Source organism: Oncorhynchus keta, unplaced genomic scaffold (assembly GCF_023373465.1).
Source record: "Oncorhynchus keta strain PuntledgeMale-10-30-2019 unplaced genomic scaffold, Oket_V2 Un_contig_4883_pilon_pilon, whole genome shotgun sequence".
Classification (NCBI taxonomy): domain Eukaryota; kingdom Metazoa; phylum Chordata; class Actinopteri; order Salmoniformes; family Salmonidae; genus Oncorhynchus; species Oncorhynchus keta.
Window position 1 is genome coordinate 64,609 of NW_026288012.1, and position 15,392 is coordinate 80,000.

The window sequence follows — 15,392 nt, forward strand, 5'->3', positions numbered from 1 at the left end:
GGGGCTTGGTGGAGCCCAGGTCACAGACGAGGGGCCAAGTGGAGCCCAGGGCTCCAATACCTAGTGGATCATCGCTTGTGTTTTCCCCCTCAACGCCACGGTTACCAGTCTGTTTGGCTAACATACCACTCCTTGTACTGAGGAAAACCATCTCACTTACCTTTAAACAGACCGTACCTCAGTCTTTAAGAACTCCCCCTCAGAGGGAAAACCATCTCACTTACCTTTAAACAGACCGTACCTCAGTCTTTAAGAACCCCCCTCAGAGGGAAAACCATCTCACTTACCTTTAAACAGACCGTACCTCAGTCTTTAAGAACTCCTTTAAGAACCCCTCAGAGGAAAAACCATCAGCCCCTCAGAGGGAAAACCATCTCACTTACCTTTAAACAGAGAACCCCCTCAGAGGGAAAAAACCTTTAAACAGATACCTCAGTCTTTAAGAACCCCCCCTCAGAGGGAAAACCATCTCACTTACCTTGAAACAGACCGTACCTCAGTCTTTAAGAACCCCCCTCAGAGGGAAAACCATCCCACTTACCTTTAAACAGACCGTACCTCAGTCTTTAAGAACTCCCCCCCCTCAGAGGGAAAACCATCTCACTTACCTTTAAACAGACCGTACCTCAGTCTTTAAGAACCCCCCTCAGAGGGAAAACCATCTCACTTACCTTTAAACAGACCGTACCTCAGTCTTTAAGAACCCCCCTCAGAGGGAAAACCATCTCACTTACCTTTAACCATACCTCAGTCTTTAAGAACCCCCCCCTCAGAGGGAAAACCATCTCACTTACCTTTAACCATACCTCAGTCTTTAAGAACCCCCCTCAGAGGGAAAACCATCTCACTTACCTTTAAACAGACCGTACCTCAGTCTTTAAGAACCCCCCTCAGAGGGAAAACCATCTCACTTACCTTTAAACAGACCGTACCTCAGTCTTTAAGAACCCCCCTCAGAGGGAAAACCATCTCACTTACCTTTAAACAGACCGTACCTCAGTCTTTAAGAACTCCCCCCCTCAGAGGGAAAACATTTTCAATTACATCAGGAAAACAACATTTTCTATTTTTATTTATTTCAAAACTTTTTTTTTTTTTTGCTTCAATACAACGGCAGCTGAATTCCACAGAATGATAAATACCACCATAGTCATGTTTTCCATCTACATCTGGTAAATGTTTAATGTCTTTATGGGGGGGAGAGAAACCTCAAACAGTTGGCTTGAATAAAACACAAGAAGAAGAAGACCTACAAAAAGGAGGCAGAATAACAACACGCTGTAAAAGGATGAAGACAAATAGATTTAAAAGGAAATCTGGAGAAAACAGACGGTAAAACCAGGACAGCATGTAAAATGAGGGATCCATTGATGTGATATTCTGTCCAGAGTTAAACAGACTTCAGCCCCTTCTTAGAATCAAATCAATAACAGACCTGGGTATAAACACAGCCCCTTCTTAGAATCAAATCAATAACAGACCTGGGTATAAACACAGCCCCTTCTTAGAATCAAATCAATAACAGACCTGGGTATAAACACAGCCCCTTCTTAGAATCAAATCAATAACAGACCTGGGTATAAACACAGCCCCTTCTTAGAATCAAATCACTTAAAGACCTGGGTATAAACACGGCCCCTTCTTAGAATCAAATCAATAACAGACCTGGGTATAAACACAGCCCCTTCTTAGAATCAAATCAATAACAGACCTGGGTATAAACACAGCCCCTTCTTAGAATCAAATCAATACCAGACCTGGGTATAAACACAGCCCCTTCTTAGAATCAAATCAATAACAGACCTGGGTATAAACACAGCCCCTTAGAATCAAATCAATAACAGACCTGGGTATAAGCACAGCCCCTTCTTAGAATCAAATCAATAACAGACCTGGGTATAAACACAGCCCCTTCTTAGAATCAAATCAATAACAGACCTGGGTATAAACACACAGCCCCTTCTTAGAATCAAATCAATAACAGACCTGGGTATAAACACAGCCCCTTCTTAGAATCAAATCAATAACAGACCTGGGTATAAACACAGCCCCTTCTTAGAATCAAATCAATAACAGACCTGGGTATAAACACACAGCCCCTTCTTAGAATCAAATCAATAACAGACCTGGGTATAAACACAGCCCCTTCTTAGAATCAAATCAATTAAAGACCTGGGTATAAACACAGCCCCTTCTTAGAATCAAATCAATACCAGACCTGGGTATAAACACAGCCCCTTCTTAGAATCAAATCAATAACAGACCTGGGTATAAACACAGCCCCTTCTTAGAATCAAATCAATAACAGACCTGGGTATAAACACAGCCCCTTCTTAGAATCAAATCAATAACAGACCTGGGTATAAACACAGCCCCTTCTTAGAATCAAATCAATAACAGACCTGGGTATAAACACAGCCCCTTCTTAGAATCAAATCAATAACAGACCTGGGTATAAACACAGCCCCTTCTTAGAATCAAATCAATAACAGACCTGGGTATAAACACAGCCCCTTCTTAGAATCAAATCAATAACAGACCTGGGTATAAACACAGCCCCTTCTTAGAATCAAATCAATAACAGACCTGGGTATAAACACAGCCCCTTCTTAGAATCAAATCAATTAAAGACCTGGGTATAAACACAGCCCCTTCTTAGAATCAAATCAATAACAGACCTGGGTATAAACACAGCCCCTTCTTAGAATCAAATCAATAACAGACCTGGGTATAAACACAGCCCCTTCTTAGAATCAAATCAATAACAGACCTGGGTATAAACACAGCCCCTTCTTAGAATCAAATCAATAACAGACCTGGGTATAAACACAGCCCCTTCTTAGAATCAAATCAATAACAGACCTGGGTATAAACACAGCCCCTTCTTAGAATCAAATCAATAACAGACCTGGGTATAAACACAGCCCCTTCTTAGAATCAAATCAATTAAAGACCTGGGTATAAACACAGCCCCTTCTTAGAATCAAATCAATACCAGACCTGGGTATAAACACAGCCCCTTCTTAGAATCAAATCAATAACAGACCTGGGTATAAACACAGCCCCTTCTTAGAATCAAATCAATAACAGACCTGGGTATAAACACAGCCCCTTCTTAGAATCAAATCAATAACAGACCTGGGTATAAACACAGCCCCTTCTTAGAATCAAATCAATAACAGACCTGGGTATAAACACAGCCCCTTCTTAGAATCAAATCAATACCAGACCTGGGTATAAACACAGCCCCTTCTTAGAATCAAATCAATAACAGACCTGGGTATAAACACAGCCCCTTCTTAGAATCAAATCAATAACAGACCTGGGTATAAACACAGCCCCTTCTTAGAATCAAATCAATAACAGACCTGGGTATAAACACAGCCCCTTCTTAGAATCAAATCAATTAAAGACCTGGGTATAAACACAGCCCCTTCTTAAAATCAAATCAATTAAAGACCTGGGTATAAACACAGCCCCCTCTTAGAATCAAATCAATAACAGACCTGGGTATAAACACAGCCCCTTCTTAGAATCAAATCAATAACAGACCTGGGTATAAACACAGCCCCTTCTTAGAATCAAATCAATAAAGACCTGGGTATAAACACAGCCCCTTCTTAGAATCAAATCAATAACAGACCTGGGTATAAACACAGCCCCTTCTTAGAATCAAATCAATAACAGACCTGGGTATAAACACAGCCCCTTAGAATCAAATCAATAACAGACCTGGGTATAAACACAGCCCCTTCTTAGAATCAAATCAATAACAGACCTGGGTATAAACACAGCCCCTTCTTAGAATCAAATCAATAACAGACCTGGGTATAAACACAGCCCCTTCTTAGAATCAAATCAATAACAGACCTGGGTATAAACACAGCCCCTTCTTAGAATCAAATCAATAACAGACCTGGGTATAAACACACAGCCCCTTAGAATCAAATCAATTAAAGACCTGGGTATAAACACGGCCCCTTCTTAGAATCAAATCAATAACAGACCTGGGTATAAACACAGCCCCTTCTTAGAATCAAATCAATAACAGACCTGGGTATAAACACAGCCCCTTCTTAGAATCAAATCAATAACAGACCTGGGTATAAACACAGCCCCTTCTTAGAATCAAATCAATAACAGACCTGGGTATAAACACAGCCCCTTCTTAGAATCAAATCAATAACAGACCTGGGTATAAACACAGCCCCTTAGAATCAAATCAATAACAGACCTGGGTATAAACACAGCCCCTTCTTAGAATCAAATCAATAACAGACCTGGGTATAAACACAGCCCCTTCTTAGAATCAAATCAATAACAGACCTGGGTATAAACACAGCCCCTTAGAATCAAATCAATAACAGACCTGGGTATAAACACAGCCCCTTCTTAGAATCAAATCAATAACAGACCTGGGTATAAACACACAGCCCCTTAGAATCAAATCAATTAAAGACCTGGGTATAAACACACAGCCCCTTCTTAGAATCAAATCAATTAAAGACCTGGGTATAAACACAGCCCCTTCTTAGAATCAAATCAATTAAAGACCTGGGTATAAACACAGCCCCTTCTTAGAATCAAATCAATTAAAGACCTGGGTATAAACACAGCCCCTTAGAATCAAATCAATAACAGACCTGGGTATAAACACAGCCCCTTCTTAGAATCAAATCAATTAAAGACCTGGGTATAAACACAGCCCCTTCTTAGAATCAAATCAATTAAAGACCTGGGTATAAACACAGCCCCTTCTTAGAATCAAATCAATTAAAGACCTGGGTATAAACACACAGCCCCTTAGAATCAAATCAATAACAGACCTGGGTATAAACACAGCCCCTTAGAATCAAATCAATAACAGACCTGGGTATAAACACACAGCCCCTTAGAATCAAATCAATAACAGACCTGGGTATAAACACACAGCCCCTTAGAATCAAATCAATAACAGACCTGGGTATAAACACAGCCCCTTCTTAGAATCAAATCAATAACAGACCTGGGTATAAACACAGCCCCTTCTTAAAATCAAATCAATAACAGACCTGGGTATAAACACACAGCCCCTTCTTAGAATCAAGTCAATAACAGACCTGGGTATAAACACACAGCCCCTTAGAATCAAATCAATAACAGACCTGGGTATAAACACAGCCCCTTAGAATCAAATCAATAACAGACCTGGGTATAAACACACAGCCCCTTAGAATCAAATCAATAACAGACCTGGGTATAAACACACAGCCCCTTAGAATCAAATCAATTAAAGACCTGGGTATAAACACACAGCCCCTTAGAATCAAATCAATAACAGACCTGGGTATAAACACAGCCCCTTCTTAGAATCAAATCAATAACAGACCTGGGTATAAACACAGCCCCTTCTTAAAATCAAATCAATAACAGACCTGGGTATAAACACACAGCCCCTTCTTAGAATCAAGTCAATAACAGACCTGGGTATAAACACACAGCCCCTTAGAATCAAATCAATAACAGACCTGGGTATAAACACAGCCCCTTAGAATCAAATCAATAACAGACCTGGGTATAAACACACAGCCCCTTAGAATCAAATCAATTAAAGACCTGGGTATAAACACACAGCCCCTTAGAATCAAATCAATAACAGACCTGGGTATAAACACAGCCCCTTAGAATCAAATCAATAACAGACCTGGGTATAAACACACAGCCCCTTAGAATCAAATCAATAACAGACCTGGGTATAAACACAGCCCCTTAGAATCAAATCAATAACAGACCTGGGTATAAACACAGCCCCTTAGAATCAAATCAATAACAGACCTGGGTATAAACACAGCCCCTTAGAATCAAATCAATAACAGACCTGGGTATAAACACACAGCCCCTTAGAATCAAATCAATTAAAGACCTGGGTATAAACACACAGCCCCTTAGAATCAAATCAATAACAGACCTGGGTATAAACACACAGCCCCTTAGAATCAAATCAATAACAGACCTGGGTATAAACACACAGCCCCTTAGAATCAAATCACTTAAAGACCTGGGTATAAACACGGCCCCTTCTTAGAATCAAATCAATAACAGACCTGGGTATAAACACAGCCCCTTCTTAGAATCAAATCAATAACAGACCTGGGTATAAACACAGCCCCTTCTTAGAATCAAATCAATACCAGACCTGGGTATAAACACAGCCCCTTCTTAGAATCAAATCAATAACAGACCTGGGTATAAACACAGCCCCTTAGAATCAAATCAATAACAGACCTGGGTATAAACACAGCCCCTTCTTAGAATCAAATCAATAACAGACCTGGGTATAAACACAGCCCCTTCTTAGAATCAAATCAATAACAGACCTGGGTATAAACACACAGCCCCTTCTTAGAATCAAATCAATAACAGACCTGGGTATAAACACAGCCCCTTCTTAGAATCAAATCAATAACAGACCTGGGTATAAACACACAGCCCCTTCTTAGAATCAAATCAATAACAGACCTGGGTATAAACACAGCCCCTTCTTAGAATCAAATCAATTAAAGACCTGGGTATAAACACAGCCCCTTCTTAGAATCAAATCAATACCAGACCTGGGTATAAACACAGCCCCTTCTTAGAATCAAATCAATAACAGACCTGGGTATAAACACAGCCCCTTCTTAGAATCAAATCAATAACAGACCTGGGTATAAACACAGCCCCTTCTTAGAATCAAATCAATAACAGACCTGGGTATAAACACAGCCCCTTCTTAGAATCAAATCAATTAAAGACCTGGGTATAAACACAGCCCCTTCTTAGAATCAAATCAATACCAGACCTGGGTATAAACACAGCCCCTTCTTAGAATCAAATCAATAACAGACCTGGGTATAAACACAGCCCCTTCTTAGAATCAAATCAATAACAGACCTGGGTATAAACACAGCCCCTTCTTAGAATCAAATCAATAACAGACCTGGGTATAAACACAGCCCCTTCTTAGAATCAAATCAATAAAGACCTGGGTATAAACACAGCCCCTTCTTAAAATCAAATCAATTAAAGACCTGGGTATAAACACAGCCCCTCTTAGAATCAAATCAATAACAGACCTGGGTATAAACACAGCCCCTTCTTAGAATCAAATCAATAACAGACCTGGGTATAAACACAGCCCCTTCTTAGAATCAAATCACTTAAAGACCTGGGTATAAACACAGCCCCTTCTTAGAATCAAATCAATAACAGACCTGGGTATAAACACAGCCCCTTCTTAGAATCAAATCAATAACAGACCTGGGTATAAACACAGCCCCTTCTTAGAATCAAATCAATAACAGACCTGGGTATAAACACAGCCCCTTCTTAGAATCAAATCAATAACAGACCTGGGTATAAACACGGCCCCTTCTTAGAATCAAATCAATAACAGACCTGGGTATAAACACAGCCCCTTCTTAGAATCAAATCAATAACAGACCTGGGTATAAACACAGCCCCTTCTTAGAATCAAATCAATAACAGACCTGGGTATAAACACACGGCCCCTTCTTAGAATCAAATCAATAAGAGACCTGGGTATAAACACGGCCCCTTCTTAGAATCAAATCAATAACAGACCTGGGTATAAACACGGCCCCTTCTTAGAATCAAATCAATAACAGACCTGGGTATAAACACGGCCCCTTCTTAGAATCAAATCAATAACAGACCTGGGTATAAACACAGCCCCTTCTTAGAATCAAATCAATAACAGACCTGGGTATAAACACAGCCCCTTCTTAGAATCAAATCAATAACAGACCTGGGTATAAACACAGCCCCTTAGAATCAAATCAATAACAGACCTGGGTATAAACACAGCCCCTTCTTAGAATCAAATCAATAACAGACCTGGGTATAAACACAGCCCCTTCTTAGAATCAAATCAATAACAGACCTGGGTATAAACACAGCCCCTTAGAATCAAATCAATAACAGACCTGGGTATAAACACAGCCCCTTCTTAGAATCAAATCAATAACAGACCTGGGTATAAACACACAGCCCCTTAGAATCAAATCAATTAAAGACCTGGTATAAACACACAGCCCCTTCTTAGAATCAAATCAATTAAAGACCTGGGTATAAACACAGCCCCTTCTTAGAATCAAATCAATTAAAGACCTGGGTATAAACACAGCCCCTTCTTAGAATCAAATCAATTAAAGACCTGGGTATAAACACAGCCCCCTTAGAATCAAATCAATAACAGACCTGGGTATAAACACAGCCCCTTCTTAGAATCAAATCAATTAAAGACCTGGGTATAAACACAGCCCCTTCTTAGAATCAAATCAATTAAAGACCTGGGTATAAACACAGCCCCTTCTTAGAATCAAATCAATTAAAGACCTGGGTATAAACACACAGCCCCTTAGAATCAAATCAATAACAGACCTGGGTATAAACACAGCCCCTTAGAATCAAATCAATAACAGACCTGGGTATAAACACACCCCCTTAGAATCAAATCAATAACAGACCTGGGTATAAAACACAGCCCCTTAGAATCAAATCAATAACAGACCTGGGTATAAACACAGCCCCTTCTTAGAATCAAATCAATAACAGACCTGGGTATAAACACAGCCCCTTCTTAAAATCAAATCAATAACAGACCTGGGTATAACACACAGCCCCTTCTTAGAATCAAGTCAATAACAGACCTGGGTATAAACACACAGCCCCTTAGAATCAAATCAATAACAGACCTGGGTATAAACACAGCCCCCTTAGAATCAAATCAATAACAGACCTGGGTATAAACACACAGCCCTTAGAATCAAATCAATAACAGACCTGGGTATAAACACACAGCCCCTTAGAATCAAATCAATTAAAGACCTGGGTATAAACACACAGCCCCTTAGAATCAAATCAATAACAGACCTGGGTATAAACACAGCCCCTTCTTAGAATCAAATCAATAACAGACCTGGGTATAAACACAGCCCCTTCTTAAAATCAAATCAATAACAGACCTGGGTATAAACACACAGCCCCTTCTTAGAATCAAGTCAATAACAGACCTGGGTATAAACACACAGCCCCTTAGAATCAAATCAATAACAGACCTGGGTATAAACACAGCCCCTTAGAATCAAATCAATAACAGACCTGGGTATAAACACACAGCCCCTTAGAATCAAATCAATTAAAGACCTGGGTATAAACACACAGCCCCTTAGAATCAAATCAATAACAGACCTGGGTATAAACACAGCCCCTTAGAATCAAATCAATAACAGACCTGGGTATAAACACACAGCCCCTTAGAATCAAATCAATAACAGACCTGGGTATAAACACAGCCCCTTAGAATCAAATCAATAACAGACCTGGGTATAAACACAGCCCCTTAGAATCAAATCAATAACAGACCTGGGTATAAACACAGCCCCTTAGAATCAAATCAATAACAGACCTGGGTATAAACACACAGCCCCTTAGAATCAAATCAATTAAAGACCTGGGGCCTGTTGCACAAAAGTAGAATTAAGACATCCGGGATAAATGACTGAGCTGAGCTCAATGAAGCCAAAACATGTGCGTCCAGGCTTAATTGGTTGCACAAAGACCAAGCCAGGATGAGCAGACACGGATTCATTAAACCGGGTGAAACCAATCCTGGATAGGTGCGCGCTCACGGCTCACTCAAATAGACCCCGCCACAGATCACAGATTAACTGATTTACCATGGCAACTAGAGCCGCGTACTTTTCCCCGTCGGAAGCACAAATCCTCATGGAGGCATACGAGGAGGTAAAAGATATAATTAAGAAGAAAGGCAACACCGCCACAGTGATAAAGCAAAGAGAAAAAGCGTGGCAAAATATTGCAGACCGCCTGAATGCGTAAGTAGTGCACAATTACACACTCACCGCTCCGCTGAAACATCACAATTACAATTCAAATATTTAATTCACATCTCCAAAAACGCAGTTGTACTGTAATTATGAAACGGTTAAATTTTTTAATTGAAATGCACTGCAGATATGAGTGAAATTGTGTAAAGTAAGTCCATCACACTGTATAAAGCTATGATAAATTATTATTAAAGCCTTACATTATTATTTAACGTTACTACGCTCAGTACGGTTTAATCTTAGCCGTTGTACTCTGCTTCTTATGTTGTCCACCGTTTTTTGTGTTTCTCCTGCTTTCATTAATGTAAAGCTGCTTTGACAGAATGAAACAATTGTGAAAAGTGCTATATAAATAAAATTTAATTGAATAAATAGATGAGCTATAATAATCACTTTAATTTATATAGCGCCTTTCAAAGGACCCAAGGTCGGTTGCTCACTGCACTGCAAAAATGTCTTTCTTACTTAGTATTTTTGTCTTGTTTTCAGTAAAAAAAAAAATATCTAAACATCTTGAATATTTTCTTGAGCAAAATTACCTAGGAAAATAAGCAAAAAAATCTGCCAGTGATGTGCATTGATTGGTGTAATATTCCTCATCTTATGATTTCAGATGGTCTGCAATGCTGACTGTGTGATCAGCAATGTTGTGGCAAAATGGCCTGGCTCAGTCCATGACTCCAGAATCTTTCGGGCCTCTGAAATCTATCAGTGCCTATCACAAGGTAAGCCACACAACCCCTATTTATAACCATCATGGCTGTGTCAAGAATATCACTGTGTTTATGAGGTAGTAATGATGAGATTTTGTGTTGACAGGTGAATTCTCTGGTGTGTTGCTGGGAGACAGGGGGTATGGCTGCCAGCCTTTTCTCCTGACACCTTTCACAGACCCCCAGGAAGCACAGCAGGCCTACAACCATGCCCATGCCAGGACCAGGGCCAGAGTTGAAATGACCTTTGGCCTCCTGAAGGCACGCTTTCACTGCCTTCACAAATTAAGGGTCAGCCCTGTTAGGGCATGTGATATTACTGTGGCTTGTGCTGTCCTCCACAATGTGGCCTGCCTGAGGAAGGAGAGGGCCCCCAGAGTGCCACCAGCCATGGACTGGGACAATCCGGCAATCTTCCCTGATGACGACAGTGGTCGGCTGCTGAGGGACCAATATGTGTTGAATTATTTTAGTTAGTATGTGTGCTTTCAATTTTGGTTAAATATGTCCTGCGGTGGCAGAGGAATTTTAGTTTTTTTGGGTTCGTTTTTTTACGAATTTGGCCTCTTATGATGTTTGTGCGGTATACTGTGTGTAATACAAGGCTGCAGGGAGGCTACTGCATCCATTCATTTGTCTGTTCAGTTGATGTGTATGGATTTGTCCTGCATTTATTTTAGTGTGCAGACATGCAGGGTGTGTTATATACAGACCTTTGAATGTGTATGTATCATTTTGTATAATATGCTTGGATTCTGTGCTTTCCATCTTGTAAGAGTCACTGTGACTTCAGTTTCGAAAGGAGCTGATGGTTTACCTGCTTTGTTTTGTCCTTATTCAATAAAGGAACATAATGTTACACATTGTGTTTTTATATTCATATGGAATGTGTATTTGTTTATATGACAGAGTACTAGGGCCACACTGAAGAAAAAGGATAAAGTCATAAATTTGAGGCTGGTTCTTTCTGCAGAAAAGCTACATATTGTTTTTACAGTTTTGATACTTAATATTCTGGCACATCAGCATGTCTTTGTTTATGAAACCATATTGAAGTACAATTTCACGAAATGCCCCGCATCTGTCATTTTAACAACTGTCCTCCTTTAAAACAACTGGTTACAATATTATGACTTGTCTTTTTTTTCCCTCTGTGGCCCTAATATTATATCATTTTATATATAGTCTATGGGAAACTGTAAATTATCTAATGATAGCAACATCTAAAAATCATTTTTTTATCCAAAATCATTGAAATTAATGATCACAAACTTTTAAATAATGACAGTGGGTCTAGTTATATGTGATAACAATGTATAGTGAGCAGTGAAATAACTATTGGTTTCCATTTGTGGTGACTGCTGACTGACATTAGGGATGAGATTAAATAGATCCTGGAATTTAGCCTGGTCTGGAGCAGGCTAGCTCCACAGAATAAATCTCCATGGTAATTTATACCATAACATATCCTCCTGCCCCCTATCCATCTTTAGTGCAACCGGATTACGGATCAATTGAGCCAGGATCACCAAGATATCCTGGCTTAATCCCTTATCCTAGTTTTGTGCAACAGGCCCCTGGGTATAAACACACAGCCCCTTCTTAGAATCAAATCAATAACAGACCTGGGTATAAACACAGCCCCTTCTTAAAATCAAATCAATTAAAGACCTGGGTATAAACACAGCCCCTTCTTAGAATCAAATCAATAACAGACCTGGGTATAAACACAGCCCCTTCTTAGAATCAAATCAATAACAGACCTGGGTATAAACACAGCCCCTTCTTAAAATCAAATCAATTAAAGACCTGGGTATAAACACAGCCCCTTCTTAGAATCAAATAAATAACAGACCTGGGTATAAACACAGCCCCTTAGAATCAAATCAATAAAAGACCTGGGTATAAACACAGCCCCTTAGAATCAAATCAATTAAAGACCTGGGTATAAACACACAGCCCCTTCTTAGAATCAAATCAATTAAAGACCTGGGTATAAACACAGCCCCTTCTTAGAATCAAATCAATTAAAGACCTGGGTATAAACACAAACTCAAAATGGAGGAGGTTACTTAGTACTGAAGTCCCTTAAGAGATTCCCCTCAACTGCCTCTTTCACTATTGATAGAAACCAGACAACTGGGAAGAAGGAAAAAAAACAGCAGCTTCTGGCTCAATTCAGCTTTGTAATCTATGAATGAATGGTCGACCCCATCTGTTATGATACGGAGAGGGACAGGGCTGAAACCTTGTTAAGGGCTTCTGTAATTCACTTTAAGAGAGAGAGAGAGAAACAGAGAGAGAGAGGGAGAGAAACAGAGAGAGAGAGAAACAGAGAGAGAGAAACAGAGAGAGAGAAACAGAAACAGAGAGAGAGAAAGAGAGAGAGAAACAGAGAGAGAGAGAGAAACAGAGAGAGAAAAAGAGAGAGAGAGAGAGAGAGAGAAACAGAGAGAGAGAGAAACAGAGAGAGAGAGAAACAGAGAGAGAGAGAGAAACAGAGAGAGAGAGAGAAACAGAGAGAGAGAGAGAAACAGAGAGAGAGAGAGAGACAGAGAGAGAGAGAGAAACAGAGAGAGAGAGAAACAGAGAAACAGAGAGAGAGAAACAGAGAAACAGGGTCCTGAGAGTTTCCTGTCTTTATGCTCTGTCAACTGCTGGTGAGCGACCCATGTGAAGTAGTGGGTCCCATAGTACTGCATCTCATCACAGGAGGAGGGACGTGGAAACCGTAATTCTCCGCTCTGACATCAATTCACCTGCTGGAGCAGGATCTCTGGTCATTAACATGTCTTTATTGATTATTGGAAAATGCATTACCGCAACAAATTTGATTTTTGTCTTTAGTCTTTATTCGACTCTTTAGACAAATCAATAGTCATGTCATTACAGAAAAAAACGTATTCCTTTTCAATTGGTCTGAGAAGAGTGATGCAATAAGAGGGGCGGGGGCTAGATACAATAACCTAATTTCACCAGTTTATTAGAGGGGCAGGGCTAGATGCAACCTAATTTCACCAGTTTATGAGCTGGGCGGGGCTAGACACAATAACCTAATTTCACCAGTTTATTAGAGGGGCAGGGCTAGATGCAACCTAATTTCACCAGTTTATTAGACGGGCAGGGCTAGATACAACAACCTAATTTCACCAGTTTATGAGAGGGGCGGGGCTAGATACAACAACCTAATTTCACCAGTTTATTAGAGGGGCGGGGCTAGACACAACCTAATTCTACCAGTTTATTAGAGGGGCAGGGCTAGATGCAACCTAATTTCACCAGTTTATTAGAGGGGCAGGGCTAGATGCAACCTAATTTCACCAGTTTATGAGAGGGGCGGGGCTAGATACACAACCTAATTTCACCAGTTTATTAGAGGGGCGGGGCTAGACACAACCTAATTCTACCAGTTTATTAGAGGGGCAGGGCTAGATGCAACCTAATTTCACCAGTTTATTAGAGGGGCGGGGCTAGACACAACCTAATTTCACCAGTTTATTAGAGGGGGGCTAGACACAACCTAATTCTCCCAACAACCTAATTTCACCAGTTTATTAGAGGGGCGGGGCTAGACACAACCTAATTCTACCAGTTTATTAGAGGGGCAGGGCTAGACACAACCTAATTTCACCAGTTTATTAGAGGGGCGGGGCTAGACACAACCTAATTCTACCAGTTTATTAGAGGGGCAGGGCTAGATGCAACCTAATTTCACCAGTTTATTAGAGGGGCGGGGCTAGACAACCTAATTCTACCAGTTTATTAGAGGGGCGGGGCTAGATACAACAACCTAATTTCACCAGTTTATTAGAGGGGCGGGGCTAGACACAACCTAATTCTACCAGTTTATTAGAGGGCGGGGCTAGATACAACCTAATTTCTACCAGTTTATTAGAGGGGCGGGGCTAGACAACAACCTAATTCTACCAGTGTATTAGAGGGGGGCTAGACACAACCTAATTCTCCCAGGGCCGGGCTAGATACAACCTAATTCTCCCAGTTTATGGAGGGCGGGGCTAGACACAACCTAATTCTACCAGTTTATTAGAGGGGCAGGGCTAGACACAACCTAATTTCACCAGTTTATGAGAGGGGCGGGGCTAGACACAACCTAATTCTACCAGTGTATTAGAGGGGCGGGGCTAGACAACTGAAACATGGGTCTAGTCCTTTTACATGTGTTAATAAAGCTTTTCATTTTTAAAGTACAAATAAATGGGAACAGTAAAAAAAAATTTTTTTAAATCAGCTTTAAATCCAACAAATATAGGCAGATGAACAAAGGTCAGCGAAGGTTGTTTTGTATAGATGGATCCATTCAGCTGTCTTCGGGACTCTCCTGGAGCCACACATCCACAGACAGATCAGGAGGCAGCCATTTTGTCAAGTCCTCATCGGTCCGTCAACCGGGGATATTGAAAGTTGGAGAGAGAGCTAGAGAACAGATCAGGAGGCAGCCATTTTGTCAAGTCCTCATCGGTCTGTCAACTACGGGATATTGAAAGTTGGAGAGAGCTAGAGAGAGAGAGCGAGCTAGATGGCCAGGTAAAATACCAGCTGCCTGCTCCTGGTCAATGCTGCCATTCATATGTACCAAAACAAGTGTGAGGGGCAGTGTGGCGGTGCGGTCCATACAAGACCACAGGGATGTGGACTGGATGTTCAGAATCAGACCGGGCCCCATGGTGTGAATCAGACAGGAGGACCGTCCCGACTCACTTGGGCTTCGTCTCTGCGTCTGTGACCTGACGGATGAAGACGGTGTCCTCCGGGTGGCTGATGTCTCCCT

General features: G+C 40.7%; 1 protein-coding gene, 2 long non-coding RNA genes and 1 pseudogene across 52 annotated transcripts; 1 reads left to right on the forward strand and 3 right to left on the reverse strand.

Moving 5' to 3' along the window:
* Positions 1-1,150: 1,150 nt before the first annotated feature.
* On the reverse strand, positions 1,151-13,005 carry LOC127925001 (uncharacterized). Its single transcript, XR_008119486.1, has 16 exons — positions 12,413-13,005; positions 9,054-9,493; positions 8,824-8,868; positions 8,239-8,421; positions 8,103-8,194; positions 7,922-7,964; positions 7,787-7,829; positions 7,095-7,556; positions 6,038-6,958; positions 5,903-5,992; positions 5,463-5,814; positions 5,145-5,277; positions 3,598-5,005; positions 3,461-3,552; positions 1,893-3,414; positions 1,151-1,846 (listed from the first exon to the last, which is right to left on the reverse strand). It is a non-coding gene; the product is annotated as an uncharacterized LOC127925001 (long non-coding RNA).
* Positions 9,503-11,365, forward strand: LOC127925000 (putative nuclease HARBI1). Its single transcript, XM_052509645.1, has 2 exons — positions 9,503-10,615; positions 10,710-11,365. The coding sequence occupies exons 1-2, from the start codon at positions 10,504-10,506 to the stop codon at positions 11,078-11,080; spliced, it is 483 nt and encodes a 160-aa protein (XP_052365605.1). The 5' UTR covers positions 9,503-10,503; the 3' UTR covers positions 11,081-11,365.
* A 25-nt stretch (positions 13,006-13,030) lies between the features above and the next one.
* Positions 13,031-15,008, reverse strand: LOC127925002 (uncharacterized). 50 transcript variants are annotated; one of them, XR_008119523.1, is made up of 7 exons: positions 14,715-15,008; positions 14,349-14,435; positions 14,267-14,308; positions 14,138-14,224; positions 14,001-14,084; positions 13,744-13,914; positions 13,031-13,611 (listed from the first exon to the last, which is right to left on the reverse strand). It is a non-coding gene; the product is annotated as an uncharacterized LOC127925002 (long non-coding RNA). The 50 variants fall into 50 exon arrangements; XR_008119511.1 differs by lacking the exon at positions 14,267-14,308 and adding an exon at positions 14,225-14,266 and having other exon boundaries at positions 13,032-13,611; positions 14,138-14,182; positions 14,394-14,435; positions 14,631-15,008; XR_008119510.1 differs by lacking the exon at positions 14,267-14,308 and having other exon boundaries at positions 14,141-14,266.
* Positions 15,009-15,051: 43 nt separating this feature from the next.
* LOC127924996 (mitotic checkpoint protein BUB3-like) overlaps positions 15,052-15,392 on the reverse strand; it is a 9,758-nt pseudogene continuing 9,417 nt past the window's right edge.